The 15,787-nt window shown below is 42.2% G+C and overlaps 1 protein-coding gene across 3 annotated transcripts in view; it reads right to left on the bottom strand.

Annotated features, from left to right (window-relative positions):
* MED27 (mediator complex subunit 27) overlaps positions 1-15,787 on the bottom strand; it is a 212,896-nt gene that overhangs the window by 98,821 nt on the left and 98,288 nt on the right. Inside the window, exon 4 of one of the 3 annotated variants that reach the window (XM_008578429.1) lies at positions 14,420-14,578. The exons of the other annotated variants lie outside the window; for them this stretch is intronic. Within the exon in view, the coding sequence (XP_008576651.1) occupies positions 14,443-14,578 (136 nt within the window). The 3' untranslated portion in view covers positions 14,420-14,442. Of the gene's footprint in view, positions 1-14,419; positions 14,579-15,787 lie in introns of those variants that run through there. 3 annotated transcript variants of the gene reach the window in all.

Here is a 15,787-nt window from a genome sequence, read left to right as displayed (position 1 = left end):
GTAGCTAATGGACAAAGCAAAGGAATATCCTAAAGCAGCAAAAGGCAAGTGTTACCTCCAGCAACAAATTCCTCAAAAACCACACTAACGTCTGAAGTGATATGTCCCCGTCGCCCCATCGTCTAGCACTGGGCCCGGTATGCACTAGGGCTTAGTAAACATCCACCGAATGAACGAATGACTGTCAGGTCTTTGACTGCTATTGTCCAGCTTCTTTGCTGAACTTTCCAGGTACCTGGGCTGAATGAAGACAGCCTCAAGTAGGAGCAATGCTCTTGTGGCAACAAGGCCAGGAGGACCCCTGGCAACATCCACCAGGAGAACTGTTGCAGCACAAGAGCCACTGTCTGAACAGGGCCGCTTACAGAGTTTGCTCCATCAGTCCTGCCCAGAAAATCAAGAACGATTAGGCACCATCCTTCAAAGGCGAGTACCAAGAAACGCAGAACTAAATCACCCTAAACTTTTCAGGAGAAAGGGGGAGGAAATGGGTCACTTGAGCTTCATCCAGTAGCGAGTGGGCTCTACTGACTCAATTTTTCCAGATCTTTATAAGAAAAAGGATAAGCAGTTGTATTATTCCAAAGAAAAAGTAGGAACAATGAGAACACCTTGTTCCTTTGTTGTGAGGCATTAAAAAATTATAAAATTAAGCCTAAATGTATGCAGGGAGGAAGATGAGAAATGTACAAACACCACTAATCCAATACCCACTTTTAAAGGAATTTTAAGAACATAATCACATAATATAGTCAATCAGTAAGTACTCAGAAATAAACTGTATGGTTTTAAAAATTGAGGATTTTGTTCAAAACTTAATACTTAGAAATGTGTAGAAAGTAATTACTATTACAGAATTTATAAACAAGGAAAACAATTTAATATAGCAATAAAATGTCAAACACTCAAATGCTCAGAGCAGGAGGATGACTGACATTAACCATAAACCATCTTCTAGTCACCAATTCCTCCCTGGACACAATCTTAAACTCTTATCAGTAAGTCTAGTTTCTCGTCCATTCCCTTTCTTCCTTGTGAACAAACCCTAACTGTGACAGGGAGGGTGGTCCTGTCCCCAGCTAGAGGGTAAATCCTGAGGAGTCTGACTCTAATCCCACGAGGGAAATTCTAGATCTCTTGTCAATGCCTGGGACGCCAATAGGCACGTGTACAATGTGCAACCATTCTGGCCAATGATATGTAGAGATATCAGCTGCAGAGTTTCAGGAAAAGGTTTCCTTTTTCTTATCCTGTCCCCAGCTAGAGGGTAAATCCTGAGGAGTCTGACTCTAATCCCACGAGGGAAATTCTGGATCTCTTGTCAATGCCTGGGACGCCAATAGGCACGTGTACAATGTGCAACCATTCTGGCCAATGATATGTAGAGATATCAGCTGCAGGGTTTCAGGAAAAGGTTTCCTTTTTCTTACAGGAGGCACCAGAAGAGGCAGAGCCACCTAGGTCTCAGCTTTTTCTTGTCATGCTTAAATGGGCCGCAGCCACCTTACAATCATGAAAGCAGCTAGCCTGAGGTAGAATGGCCGTTTGCAAAGATGTGCTACTGAGTTACTATATTTCACTGGATTCTAAGATAGCATTTTCCCTTACACTTATTTATCTCTGAAATCAGTATTTTTAAAATAATCAATAGCATGGCATCATTTAATTAGCAGAGATTTTTCTTTCTCAGTGGAATGTAAAATAAGGGGGCACCTTCCAGTTGGTGTCATCTTAGAGTTGATTGAGTATAATACACTCCCCAGAGCTGTCCCACATTGGAACTTCTTGTCATAATAAATTATCTGGTTATAAACAAATTGTACTACTGTTCAAGTTAGCTAAGTTAGTCCTACTGTTAAGTTAGGCAGTCACAGGATTTCTGGTACTGGGGAAGAAGGTAGCAGGCTTAACTGATACAGAAGCAGAATAACCCAAAGCTTGTGTCATACTTACCTAGCATCCTGATGACCATTCTCCCCACACTGTACTATAACTAGGCTGAGCTTTTAATGACCCCAGGACATTCAAGATGTGTGATTATATCTAACCACGCAGATAGGGTTTTTATAGTGAGAAGCAGCCTTGGAGATCACAAAGTTTAATTCTTGCACTTAAAAAATGAGGACACTCAGGCCCACAAAGAAGTGCCTGCCCAAAGATGAAGAGTGGGTCAGCGACAGAGCCAGAAACAAGACTGGGGACTTTTGACTTCGAGATCTGGGCTGTCCATTCCACCCAGTGGGGCTTCATCTGCCCATCTGCCTGAAGAGTGCAGCACGGGAGAGAAGAATGTGGCTGATGGAAGGTTACACTTGACCGATGTCTAATTGTACACTCTCCCAATGAAACTCTTCAGCATTTTTGCACTGATGCTTTCTTGCCACTTGGGTGTGCTGCAATAAACATCCTCCATTTGCCCTTCACTAGTTACTGCATTGGTACTCACTTCCTGGCTGTGTTTCTAGATCGCTCCCTCATCTCCCATTTGCTCAGAAGGGCAAATACTTATTTTTAAACCAGCAAACCCAAAAGATGTTGGGGAGAACTGGGTTTCAGGTGTAAAAACTCGGGTGGCAGTGGGTGCTCAATGGAACCTGAGTGATTTTCCATCTGATATGCTTGGTTCTAAGTTTAATGCTCGTCTATTTTCATGCTGACCTTTAAGCCAATGCAAAAAGCCATAAAAAGAAACTTAATTACTTTGCAGTCATTTGTGAAACTTGTTTTGGTTACTGTTATTTATTTTTCCTTTAAATATGTGATTTGGAGGTTTACTGAATATTCAAGTTTCTATATCTCTTTTTCAAAAGGAATGCCATTTCTAATTTTATCACCCAAAAAACAGCAGCTTAGCACTGCACCTCTATCATGAGAAGTTCACCTAAGTTTTTAATGTCGTAAATATCAACTCTCTGTGTTACAAAGAGCATGTGAGAATTTGGTTAGTGAGCCATCTGGACCATGTTACTGGTCCTTTAATCTGCTGATGAATCCCACTGTTTATTAACACCTCCAACAGAGAGTGGGCAGAAGCAGAGACAGTGGTTTTCCTACATGCTAGACCCGGGAAAGAACCAATAGAGGAGAGAGAAGACTAAAACCAATGGCTATAGGGAAGCACAGTTCGATAGAGTCCTGAATTCTGACCCAACTGCTGCTTCTAAATAAACAAGCTTCTTAAAGTTTGAGCAAGTATCATCTCTCTGGGGTTCAATTTCCTTGTTTTAAATTTTTAAAAAAGCAGCAGTGGTCTAGTCATTCATTCTTTTTTTTTTTTTCCTTTTTGTCTTTTTTCATGACCGGCAATGGATCGCAACCCTCAGTGTCGCACCCGCACCGGCCCGGGACCGGCAACGGGATCGCAACCCTCGGTGTTGCTCCCTGCACCTCGCTCAGCCAGTGAGCGGGAACCGGTCTGTATGTGGGATCCGACCCCTTGGCGGGAGCGCTGCCGCGCTTCCCAAGCGGCGCACTGTAGCAGTGCGCCACCGGGCCGGCCCTAGTCATTCATTCTTTTAACCACAATTTACCACATTGCTACATTGTCATAAGTGCTGGGGGAGCAAAGACAAACAAGACACAGTGCCTGCCCTCAGGCGTTCCAGCGTAGGGAGGCAAAGGGAAATGAGAACGCGTAATAGCCGGAGAGATGAGGGATGGCAAGACAGAGAAACACATGGGTGTCATGAGGACACAGAAGACGCCTCTGGGATCACCTGGCTGCAAGAAACAGGAACCCACTAAAACTGAGTTGAGAAAAAAAGGGAGGTCATTGGCAGAGCACCCAGATGTCTTTCACAGATCCAAACAACAGGAAAGCTGCCAGACTGCGAAGGGACGGGGATGCGAAGGGAACTGAGGGACTGCCAGGGGTCTAAGCAGCATCTCTCTCTCTGCCAGCTTTGATTCTCTGGGGATTTGGTGGCCAAAAGCCACTCCAGCCTTCCATGACCCAATACTATCTGGAGCATCCTGTCACTTAACTGTGTTCCACAGGGTGTAAGGCAGGCACGTCTCCAGGGACGGTGTAAGGGCAGTGAGGAAATGACTGACGGAGGCAATAACTGTCATCTCCAGGACAGAGAAGTTCTATGTGCCCAGAGTTGTTATTACAGAGAGGAGTTTAAAGGAACCTCTGAATTCTATTAGTCCAACTCCTAATTAAAAGGGAAGAAACTGAGGTGAACTAAAGTCAACTGTGCCCAAGGTCACCTGGCTAAGTTGAGAGAGCCCAGAATGAACTGAGCCTCTTGTCACTCACTCAATCCAAGCACCTAAGCACACTCCAGCTCTAAAATGCTGTCATGCCAGAGATTCAAACATCCTCTCCATTATCCTCAGCAGCTGATCATAAATTAAGCTCTTAAGCTCAAAGGCCAAGAAAAACAGAGAAAAAGGAAAACAGACACTGGGCAGTGGGTATACTAGGTTATTATCCTGTTACTGAGGAGAGTGTGGGATTAGTCCCAGATTCCCGAATGCTAGTCCTGTCACCAAATGTGAAGAACAAATATTACCACTGTCCAATCTTCCGTCACAGATAGGCCTTGCCAATGAATCAAACCAATCCCACCAGGAAAGAAAGGCAACTTAGAGAAGTCAGCAAAGAAATATCTTCAAAGTCTCTTTTCTTCCTCAACATAATGAACTTTTGACCAATTTGCTTCATCACTTGCTTTAAAAAAATCTGTAAATATAAACTATTTGCCGTGATTACAGAAATAGCTACCAAAAGACATCCAACCAAATAACAAACGAACACAGCAATAAACTAAGCTAGTTCTATCTCTAATCTATAATGCTATCATCTAATCAGGAAAGCCTGAAAAACAGATCATTATGCTTCATGAACACCATAATTATAAAAAGAGACCTTCCCCCTTTCTGCTCTCCCAAATCCTGATCACAACACAGTTATCTCAAGATTTAACTTGTAGGCGCCCCATTTAAACAGGGAAAGTACTAATTGGGACTCTAGTAGCAGCTGTACTACTTTGATGTCGGTTACAAGGATGAACTTGAGCAGAATTCTTTACCACCCAGCCAACCCAGCCAGTCAGCAAAGTTAACCCTTCAGCTGCTTGTTATTTCAGTCATGATTTCTAGAACTTTAGTCAAAAGTTGCTTCTTCAGGAACATCTCACATGTGATACATTCTATGACTGGTCCCCTACACAGTGTGGTGTCTATCACAAAGCAGTCAAATAAGGAAGTGGTAGCTCTAGAACCAAAGGTCAAAGCCGTTGATGGAAAGAGTGCTATACTGAAAGTGAGAAAATTTAGGTTCTAGTTACTACTTGTCACTACTACTGTGACCTTAGACAATCTTTCTGGGCCTCATTTTCCTCGTCTGTGAAAGTAAGTTGGTCTAGATTGGTGAGGAGTATTCCAACTCCTAGAAAACCAAGGTTAGGGCAATCTGATTTATCCAGCTGCAGTCCCCAACCTGCTCTCTGGGTGCTGGGGACCACTCTGCTCTGCTGGCTGGCCCATGAAGAAGGCCTCATCCCCTATCTGAGAGCCAGGTATCCATCTCTCTCGAGGGGGCTCTGAAACACAGTACACACATCAGTTCCCCAATAACCTGGGAGTGCTCTAGTTCCATGTAAAGGGCCTAAGTCATTGCAAAAATAAATGCTCCTATGCCAAATTAAAAAAACAATTCACTTTAAAAGTAATTAGAGTGAGTTGGCAATTATTGAAGGATGCTGGAGAACCAACTCAATTTTGAAAACTGGTACACAAAAGTTAGACTCAAGCATCTTCTCTGCCTGCCCTATGTAAGGTATATCACAGGACAACCAAACAGTTGATATGGGGAAGTTTCTCTTTACAGCATTCCAACTAATAGATGAACGAAGAAGAAAACATCACTGTATCACTTCTCTGTACCCTAAGGAACCCAGACATAGCATAAACAGCTGCTAACATCATCAAAAAGAGAGACACCCCAACAGAACACAATACTATCAGTGACGCAGCCTTATGAAAAACAAGCAAATCCAACATGCCTCTGACCGAGCCCCTTGATCCAGCTACCATACTTACACTGCATACAGAGGACGGGACACACGTTCAACAAAACCACAGGGATGGGGCCAGCAAAATCCATACTGTGGAAAACAACTTGGTTTCTTCAACAACAAAATTTCAAAGAAAACCCCCCCCCCACCAAACTTAACGAGAGAGATATGGAGGGAAGAACTACAGATTAAAGGAGACACATATTAACCAATCACAGATGTGGATTTTATTTGGAACCCAATTCAAAGAAACTGTTAAAAAAAAAAAAAAAGAAAAGAATTTATGCCACCTATGAGACAACTGGAAATTTGAAAACTGAACAGTTGATGTTATGAAACTACTAATAGTTTTACTTTAGGTGGGACAATATTATGGTTATGCTTTTAAAAAAGTGTTTATACTATGTATCTTTATACTTTTGAGATCCATAGTGAATTACTTATGGATTAAATGATATGATGTCTTAGATTTGGCTCAAAATATAAAAGGCTGATGGTTGTTGAGGTATACAAGTTCATTACAATATTCTGTCTACTTCTACATACTTTTGAAGCTCTCCATTAAATAGTTAATTGCAAATCTGGATAAATCATCTCAAGGGGGCCCTTTCTCCATAGTTTTAAATTTTATATATAAAAAACTTGCAGCAAAGAAAATTTTCTTGCTCTCTATAATACTGCTAGATCATCTCACCCTTTCTCCAACAATCCTTGCCCTTCCTTTATACTACAAAGCCCTAAAATTTATTTCAAGGAAGAGCCCTCTATATACAGAAATGAATTGTCATCCTAAACTTCACATACACGGAATGATGTAGCTACAACTACCTGGTGACAATCCTCCAACAATCCTTGCCCTTCCTTTATACTACAAAGCCCTAAAATTTATTTCAAGGAAGAGCACTCTATATACAGAAATGAATTGTCATCCTAAACTTCACATACACGGAATGATGTAGCTACAACTACCTGGTGACAATGTGGTGCACAAGGTTGCACAGCAAAGTGACATACGGCAGAGATGATGGCTGTCACTGTATCACCTGCCTTTTTGCTCTTCCCTCCCACCCATGCCTTGGGCCTTGGGAGCTCCTTGGGCATAGTCTGGCTCTCCTGAGGCAGTAGGCTGGTGGCAGTGAACACCCAATCTAGGCCAAATACGAGACGTAGCACCTTCCTCTTTGCCTCCTCATTTTAAAGAACATTGGGCCAACCAATGAATTAAAACATAAAATCCAGAGTATCTTTGCAATCTCAATTTAAGCACATTAGGGTATTTAACCAATACTTGTGTATCTTCCTCTCTGTTTTAAAAGCATATAACTATAAGCAAACATTTTTTTTTCCCAGCTAAGTTGCATTACTTACTTGCTACTAAATATACAAACTGTTCTTAAAATTCTTTTTTTATCACTTAGGGAACCCTGCTCTTACTGCTGTCTGCTATCCCCCTTGCACAGGGCCTGGAAGATGACAGCTGCTCAATGAAATACCTTTTGAAAGAAGAAATGAAGGGAGCTCTCTTCAAGTGACACCTCCATGGAAATATCTGCTCAGTGGCAAAGCCGCTTACCATGGAATATTCCTTACCTTGAAATGGGTTCCTTCCACTAGACCATGCTAAGTACTTGTACAACAGCATCTGGCACCAGAAGGACAGGTGGGTAGGTGGGTGGAGAGAATCTACCTGTAGGATTCCATAGGACCTATTTTTTTCCTCAAAACTTTAGGCTATTGGGTCTGCCTAAATTAACATTTTAACTTTTTATTTAAAACATAATAAAATTGTACTAATTTCCAATTCAGAATTTAAGCTTAAACCTTAGTTTTCTCTTTAAATGGTTTTTTAGTTTGTGAATTGCCAAAAGTACAAATATATCACTAACAAAAAATTGCTGTTTCTTGTGGAGGGGGTAGAGGGGAGTAACACAAGGGTACTTCAGAAAGTTCATGGAAAGGTTCGTATTATCTTCCAATTCTATTTTTCCATGAATTTTTTGAAGTACCCTTGCATATGTATACACACACATGCACACACACACACGTGTAAGAGCTTACAATGTGAAAATGGCCTTTAAAAAGGGAGGTGGGTGGAGGGGAGAGGAGAGAAAGTGAGCTGCCACTTAACAACACCAAGTAGCTCTAAGCACGAAAGGGCTTTAGAAATAAAGCAGCCACCCAGTCCATTAAATATCAAATGCTGGACCAGGCTACACTTTTCCTCTCATTCACAACACACCTGATTTTGACCCCAAAACACAGACTACTGCAATCAGCAGAAGGCTTCAATGATTAAGAGATTCTAGTATTCAGAAGAGCTGAAAAGAGACTGGCAGGCACCACCTCACAGACACAGCAAGCTATTTCATGTGTCTGCACTTTGTCTTACCATAAAACAAACGGGACCTTAGGGCAAAAAGTAAGGGGTACAAAATAATACATCATTCTTCATCCATCAGGAACAATCTGACAGTAGGCAGTTATGCTTCCCAATTAGTTCTTAAAAATAAGTGCATGATATTCAATTATTTTGTGAATTCTGCCCTTTTTTGGAAACTCTCTTTTAAAATGGGTTTTGACTATCTTCTGGAAAAGCTGTATAGAAACATTAGCCTGCCTAGTCCCATTTAAAAAAATAAAAGGCACAAAAACACTGAGCTTTAACTACTTCACTGCTGCTAAAGAGAACCACCTCAGTTCGAATTCTGACACTTCTCGCAGTAGACAGCAGTCAGCAGACACGATTTAATTCCTTACTAGTGGAAAAAACAGTTCAGTGGAGTAGATTAGGAAATAAAACCCTGGAGGAAAAGTTTCAGTCACCCAAAATTTTTGACAGAATTTGCACATTTCAAAAGCAAGGATTAAACTCCAGGTTTTTATGAGAAATCAGTTTAGCTTTCTTTATCAAGAGCTAAATCTGGATGACAGTATTATTTCTTGAAGCAGCAGGACTCCTAATTGCAACAAAGAACACCAGTGAAATTGTTACCCAAAATATAAATATGATTTCAGAGCTGTTGGCGAGGACTCACATTTTGTGACTATATAAAACTTAATTTCACACCTTGTATAAACATTCGCTCATTCACAGCAATTGTTGCAAGCTTTAAGGAAAACACTATTTGTCTTGGCTAAATTATAATCACATCTTTCTGATTTTTGCACAGGGTGATGGCTAAAGACATTTTCCTTCAAAACTGGCATAAGACATACGTAAAGCTCCATGGAATCTGGGCCCATGTGCTGCAATGAAGCTAAAACACAATCTCTGAAAATGAAGGAGTCAAGCACATAAGAAAATGCACAGATGATCCAAAATTCCTCTCTCTCAGTTTATTTTAAAATGTGGCCATTTGTGAGGCAGTCCTAACTGATGTAAGCTGCACAGTTCTTCCTTCATCAACTATTCCCAGGAGAAGGAATTACTAGTCCAAAAGAAGAGGACCAGAAGGGGCTCATATAATTTACAATAGCCTGGGTGGGTGAAGCTGGTTTGCATCCACAAGAGCAGAAAGGCAATTTATCATATTGACACAATCACAGAGCACAGCCAAGAAACGAGGAAGGAGGGCTATGGTCAGCTGGTGCTTACCCAAGTCATCATGCTACTACCCAAAGGCAAGAGGAGCTCAGAGAGAGGGCACACTGCTGGGTAAGGAATCAACACACTTTCTAACAAAAACAGGCCTCACGCTTCCAACCAAATTTGACAACTCACCCCCTTTTCTTTCCCCTTAATTTGAAGTGATAGAGAGGGTGAGAAAAGGAATTCCAATCAGGGGGAAAGCACATGGAGAAGGCACTTACTACACCTAGAGCCTCCCTCCACAAAACAAATCCCATGTACATATGCATTTCTTAGTAGCGGAGGCAGATAACATTTATTGCATACTTTGTATGTTCTTCCGTGTGTGGCAATCTGTCACAGGGATGGCCCCCAGTGGAACACTTCCCAGTATTCATGCCCTTGTGTAGTCTTCTCCCCTTGAGTCTGATTGGTCTTGTGACTTGCTTTAACCAATAAAATGTGGCAGAATTGACATGGTCCAGTTCCAGTCTGAAGTCTTAAGAAAGCTTGTCAGCTTTTGCTTTTGCATTCTTTGGAGCCCTGAATTGCCATGCAAGAAGTCCAGCTCCTCTGCTCAAGAGATCATGTGAAGAGGCCACTCTGAGATGGACAGAAGACATGGAAAGAGGGAGGGGCGCTGAAGCTACAGGGAAAGAGTATCTCAGCTCCCAACCAAACACCTAGCCAAATGCAACTCCATAGGTGACCATGGCAAGACCAGCAGAAGAATCGCCCAGCTGGGCCTAGACCAGGCTGCAGAATTGTGAGCAAATAGGTGTTCTGTTGTTTTAAGTCATTAAGTTTTGGTATGATTTGTTATGAAAGAAAAGATAAGCAATTCAACATGTACCATCTCATTTCTTACCAAAACCACCATGAAATAGATACTGGTATCACGATTTTACAGATGGGGAAACAGGATACAAGCAACTTGGTTCACAGCTACTGAAGGGGAGGTGGATTTGAACCCAGGTGATCTGACACTAGAGCTGGTCCTCTCCATCAGGTACCAACAAACTTTTTCTTAAAAATCCAGAGTAAATATTCTCTACTTTGCTGGCCTTATTGTCTCTAATGCAATGACTGACCTCTGTGCAGCTGTAGCCATCGCACTAGGGCAGCCATAGGCAATATGTATATGAATGGGCATGGCTGTGCTCAAATAAAACTTTACTTATAGAAACAGTCAGCAGGCCAGTGTGGGCCTCGGTTTGCCAACCATTGCTCTAAGTCAATATTTTTCCAACATTAATGTGCATGTTCATCACCTGAGGGATTTGTTAAGATGTAAAGTCTCATTCAGCAGGGTCAGAAACTGTGATTTCTAGTAAGCTCCCAGGAGACCATGCTGCTGATCCAGCGACCACACTTGGACACATGACACTCAGAGGTGCTTCATGTAATTAGTGAGCACTTATTTTGCCCCAAGCATATTAGTAATCAGTTTCTACACTTTCTCTCACATTATACCATACGACAGAAGTTTTACTTCTATCACCATTTTACAAATGAGGAAAAGGATTAAAGAAATGACCTAGGCCAGATCTTTTCATGAAGAAAATCTAGCATGGATTTTTTTCCTTGCTACCTGGTTCCTGTTACTGTACTTTGGTATAACTCTCTCAGAGTGTCCTCTTCACGTCTCAATAACTTCACACTTCAGAAGGAAAATTTTAAGACATGTATGTAAAACTCAGATAAATAACAGCCAACCTGTTAAGCAAACTTTCTCATTTCTTAATCATTTTGCAAACTTTTCTCTTGCTAAATAGATACTGTTAATTGCTTGGAAAGAGTCTCCTTTTATTTCAGCAGTTCTTATTTCAAAGGCTGCCTGTAATACTTTACAAAATTGGCTTTGAATTTGGTGCAAGACAAATGTATGGAAGTTTATTACTACATTAAACCTAGACTTCCCTTCCAGTCATTAACAATGAATATTTTTAGCATTTAAAAATGTGCGTCTCAGACAGATATGTAAATATTTAGCACCATCTCTTTGAGACTGTTAAGCTTTCATTTTCAATCATGCAGAGGTATGTGAGTATTTTCATTAACAGTCTAATTATATAGTTTCATTCCACACAATATTTTGCTTCTATGTTTGAGACAGTTAAATTCATTTGTGCTAATAAATGTTCTAAATGGACATTTTAATAATTATAATTAGCACACATTATATCCCTCAAAACAATTTATAAGAGAAGAACTAGTGATTATATTACATCGAAGCAAAACTGCCCATGATCAGTATCTTGGCTCAAGGTCACGTATCAGTTGACATTCCTCATGCTGCTCCAGCTGATTCAGCAGCATTTGCTCAGGGCCAACTTCCTACCTCTAGTCTCAATAGAAGTCCATGCCCCTTCACTTGGGGTTCAAGGCCCCAACTTGTCTTTGCACCCTCGTATTAATGCTCCTATTCTTGTGTTCCTCCTTCTGAAACACCTTTCCCCGGAGAGCTATGTGGCTAACTGCCTCCCCCACATCTGCTCCAATGTCACCATCTCAAGGCAGTCTCCCATGACCATTCTTCTCAAAACTGCAGCCCACCGCGCCAAGCCTCGTTCTCCTAGCTGTTCCTACCCGCTCCACTTCCCCACAGCACTGACCACCTCCTGACATTCCGTATGCCACTTCTCAATTAAATGTCTTGTCTTCCACACGCCCTCTGCTGGAAGGTAACCACCACGAGGACAGGGGTCACTGAAGTATTCAGAGTTCCTAGAATAGGGCCTGGCATATAGCAGGCACTCAGCAGGCATTTATTAAAACAAGAATGACTTGTTTGCCAGGCACTCTTCTGAGCACTGGGACTACAGCAGTGAACACGACAACTGGCTCTCTCTTTCATGGAGATTTTGGCCAAATAACAAAACAAAACACAAGATAATGAACCAATACGAGCACAGAAGAACAGAGCGCTACAGAGGTAATAAAAAGGTGGTATGACAGTGAGTGACTGGGCAAGTTACTTTAGATTGGGGTCATCGAGGAGGCTTCTCTGAAGAGGTGACATTCCAGCTAAACACTAGAATGAGGACACATTATTTAAATCTTCCACATGCTTGTTTAATTTTGTCTCCCTGGTCTATTGTGGATTCCTAAGGCGAGTCACGGTCTCTGTCCATTTCTCCTGGCACCTCCTGCCATGTATACAGCTGGTGTTCTGACCCCGGGTTTCCTGCTCTGGCCTCCCTATGGACTTACACCCTTATCATCATCCGGTGCCCCTCTGCAGCATTTGTACCATTCATCTTGAACTCAACCTTGTCTAGTTTTGCTATTAAAAAACCCAGTTTCCTTTTAAAAACTCAGGAGCTGTCTTTGTCCAATATCCCTTCTATGTGATACACAGTAGGGTTTTATTTGGGGGATAATCTGGGTCTTTTTCCTTTAATAGGTATTTACTCCATTGGTATTTATTGATATTACAGATGTGTGACCTAAATTTGGTCATCTTATTTTATGTTTTCAGCTCTTAATGCTTCCTTTGTTTTGTATCTTTGGCTATGTAGACTGCCTTCATTGTCTTGGGGGGTTGTACTGCATATTCTTTCATTTTAATTATTTCAGGGGTTTTCTTTCTAATTTTATATGATATACTAAAATCTCTATTCCTTGATGTTTAGATATATCTCTTGCTCCCAAATAAAATGAGAAAATTTGCCAACCCAAACTCCAAATGATTCTATTTGTTCTGTGAATAGTTTTACATTCCCATGTTTTATAATACAAGGGAACTTCAAAAAGTTCATGGAAAAATAGCATTAAAAGATCATATGAATCCTTTCATTAACTTTTTGAAGTACTCTCATATCTACCTTCTGAAATATTATTCCTGACAATTATTTGGCCTTGGCTGTATATTTAACAGAACAATGACTTCACCATTATTCACCGGAATGTAACCTAATGAATGGACTGTTACATCCCCAGTGCCTCCAACAGTGTTTGGCACATAACGGGCAGTCAATAAACATTTGCTGAATGAATGAACCAATTTAGTTGATCCCCAGATTACTCTGTAGATTTTTGAAGACAGATTCATGAGCCTTTCCTTGAGTTCATGCATTTTTTAAAAAAAAGAACACTGCTGTCTTTCTATATAACAAAAATTGATGGAGTATAAAATTCTTGAGTCAAACTTACCCCCCATATTTTGCATTGAATGAACACTATGGAAAAAATCTGAGATAATGATTCCTGTAATCTTCTGTGATACCTTCTCTGGCTACTGGTTTTCAAAGAGGTTAAGTCCCTTCTGTGATTGAAGGCTGGTGCATCTTTTGCTGGTTTTCTTTTCTTTTGTCAACTGGCCATTACGGGGATCTCTGAACCCTTGACCTTGGTGTTTAACACTGTACTCTAACCACCTGAGCTAACCAGCCAGCTCCTCTTTTGCTGGTTTTAACTTCTGTTTTGTTTCTTTTAAGTGTATGAGCAGGGAGATTCTAAGGTCTGGGGTAATTCTGCCATCTAACACCAAAGCCTCCAGAGTATCTGTATTTTTTTTTTTTTTTTTTTTTGTCTTTTGTCTTTTTCCGTGTCCGGCAACGGATCGCAACCCTCAGTGTTGCCCCCGTACCGGACCGGGGACCGGCAACGGGATTGCAAACCTCGGTGTTGCCCCCGCGCCTCGCTCAGCCAGTGAGCGGGAACCGGTCTGTATGTGGGATCCGAACCCTCGGGCGGGAGCGCCGCTGCGCTTCCCAAGCAGCGCACTATCCAGTGCGTCACCGGGCCGGCCCAGAGTATCTGTATTTTTTAAAAGCTCCTGAATACCTGTATCTGTACACAGATACCTCCGAATACTTACATGTTTTAAAAGGCAATTCTGCTGCACAGTCAGTGATAAGAACCAGAAGCCAACATTTCAATAAGTCTTCTGTGACAGGGAATAAGCAGAGGCACCAAGGTGAGAATGAGCAGAAAGATGTGGGAAAGAGCAATAGTCTGAAGTGTCCTGTGATGTGACCTGTCCCTAAAACAGCAGAGTAGAGTCATTTACTCGATGGGGAGAGGAAAACAGGTGGGAACATGGACAGGCAGATCTTGAGCTCTTTCCATGGCTGAGTTAAACTCAGAGAAACTTCATTCTAAACAGCTTCTACCTTATAGAAATCACTACCTCCTCCTAAACGTCACACCTGACACTGCAAGAGATCAAAATGTTTTACTAATGATATTAAGCAGTCACTAGATATTTCAAAGGCATTCTTTTTTTCTTGCAAATATACTTAATTTTCTATCTCCTCTTTGTAGGGCCCCATAAAACCCCAAAGGAGACATTCCCTAAAACATGGTGCCTTTCCGGCTTCTCTTCCGAGTCCTAACATTCCCACCGGCGCCAAAGTATGGCCTATCAAAATCATCACCCGCCCTTCCGACCAATCAGCCATCGCCCCCCGTACTAACCACCCTCTCCCAGAACTCAGCTCTCTATAAATGTATGCTTCACCCTCAAATAAAGTGGAACTTCTCCGGTGAACTGTCAGCTCGGGTCCGGTCATTCTTTCATTGGTGCCAAAACCCAGGAGGAGCTCACCCCTTACCCGAGGGGACTCCTTCTCGGACCTCCTTCACTCTCTCGGCGGTTCCCGCTGCTGACACTTCGCCCTTGTCCATTTTCTCTGGCGCTGGCTTTCCGCACCCACCACCGGCTCATCCAAATGGAAGTATCCCTTTAGAGGTGCCATTTTAAACTAGAACTACCCCTCCGGCGTCCAGCCCTAACAGGGGCAGTATGCCCCACTACGGTCTTCAGGGCCTCAGTGGACCCCTAAATACTCCCTTGTCACTCCAGACCATCCACATTCTACTCCTCTCCCAACCCAAAGTTAAAGGCGATCCTTGCAGGGCAAAGCTCCCATTCTCTCGCTTTCTCTTTCAATTTACTGTTTCTGTTTGTCTGAGCCCAGGGCTCCCGAAAATCCCAGTGCCGGGTTCCTTCGAGCCTCCGGGCACTCGCCCTTGCCGAGGTGACGGAAGGTTAAGTGACGACTTATACCTTCCTCACTCCCAGTTCGTCTCTGAACCTCCGGGACTGGCACATTATAGTGGGGACGTCATCTATATTTGTGTCTTTCCCTCCCACCGGCCGAAGTATTCTCTCTTCTCCACCTCCCTACCTTCCTCTCTCCTTCCTGCCTGAACATGGGAGCTTCCCCCTCGTCACCTTTAGCGGACTCCC

Source organism: Galeopterus variegatus, unplaced genomic scaffold (assembly GCF_000696425.1).
Source record: "Galeopterus variegatus unplaced genomic scaffold, G_variegatus-3.0.2 Scaffold1684, whole genome shotgun sequence".
NCBI lineage: Eukaryota > Metazoa > Chordata > Mammalia > Dermoptera > Cynocephalidae > Galeopterus > Galeopterus variegatus.
Note: the sequence above shows the minus strand (reverse complement) of the source record. Positions and strands in the feature narration are given on the sequence as shown.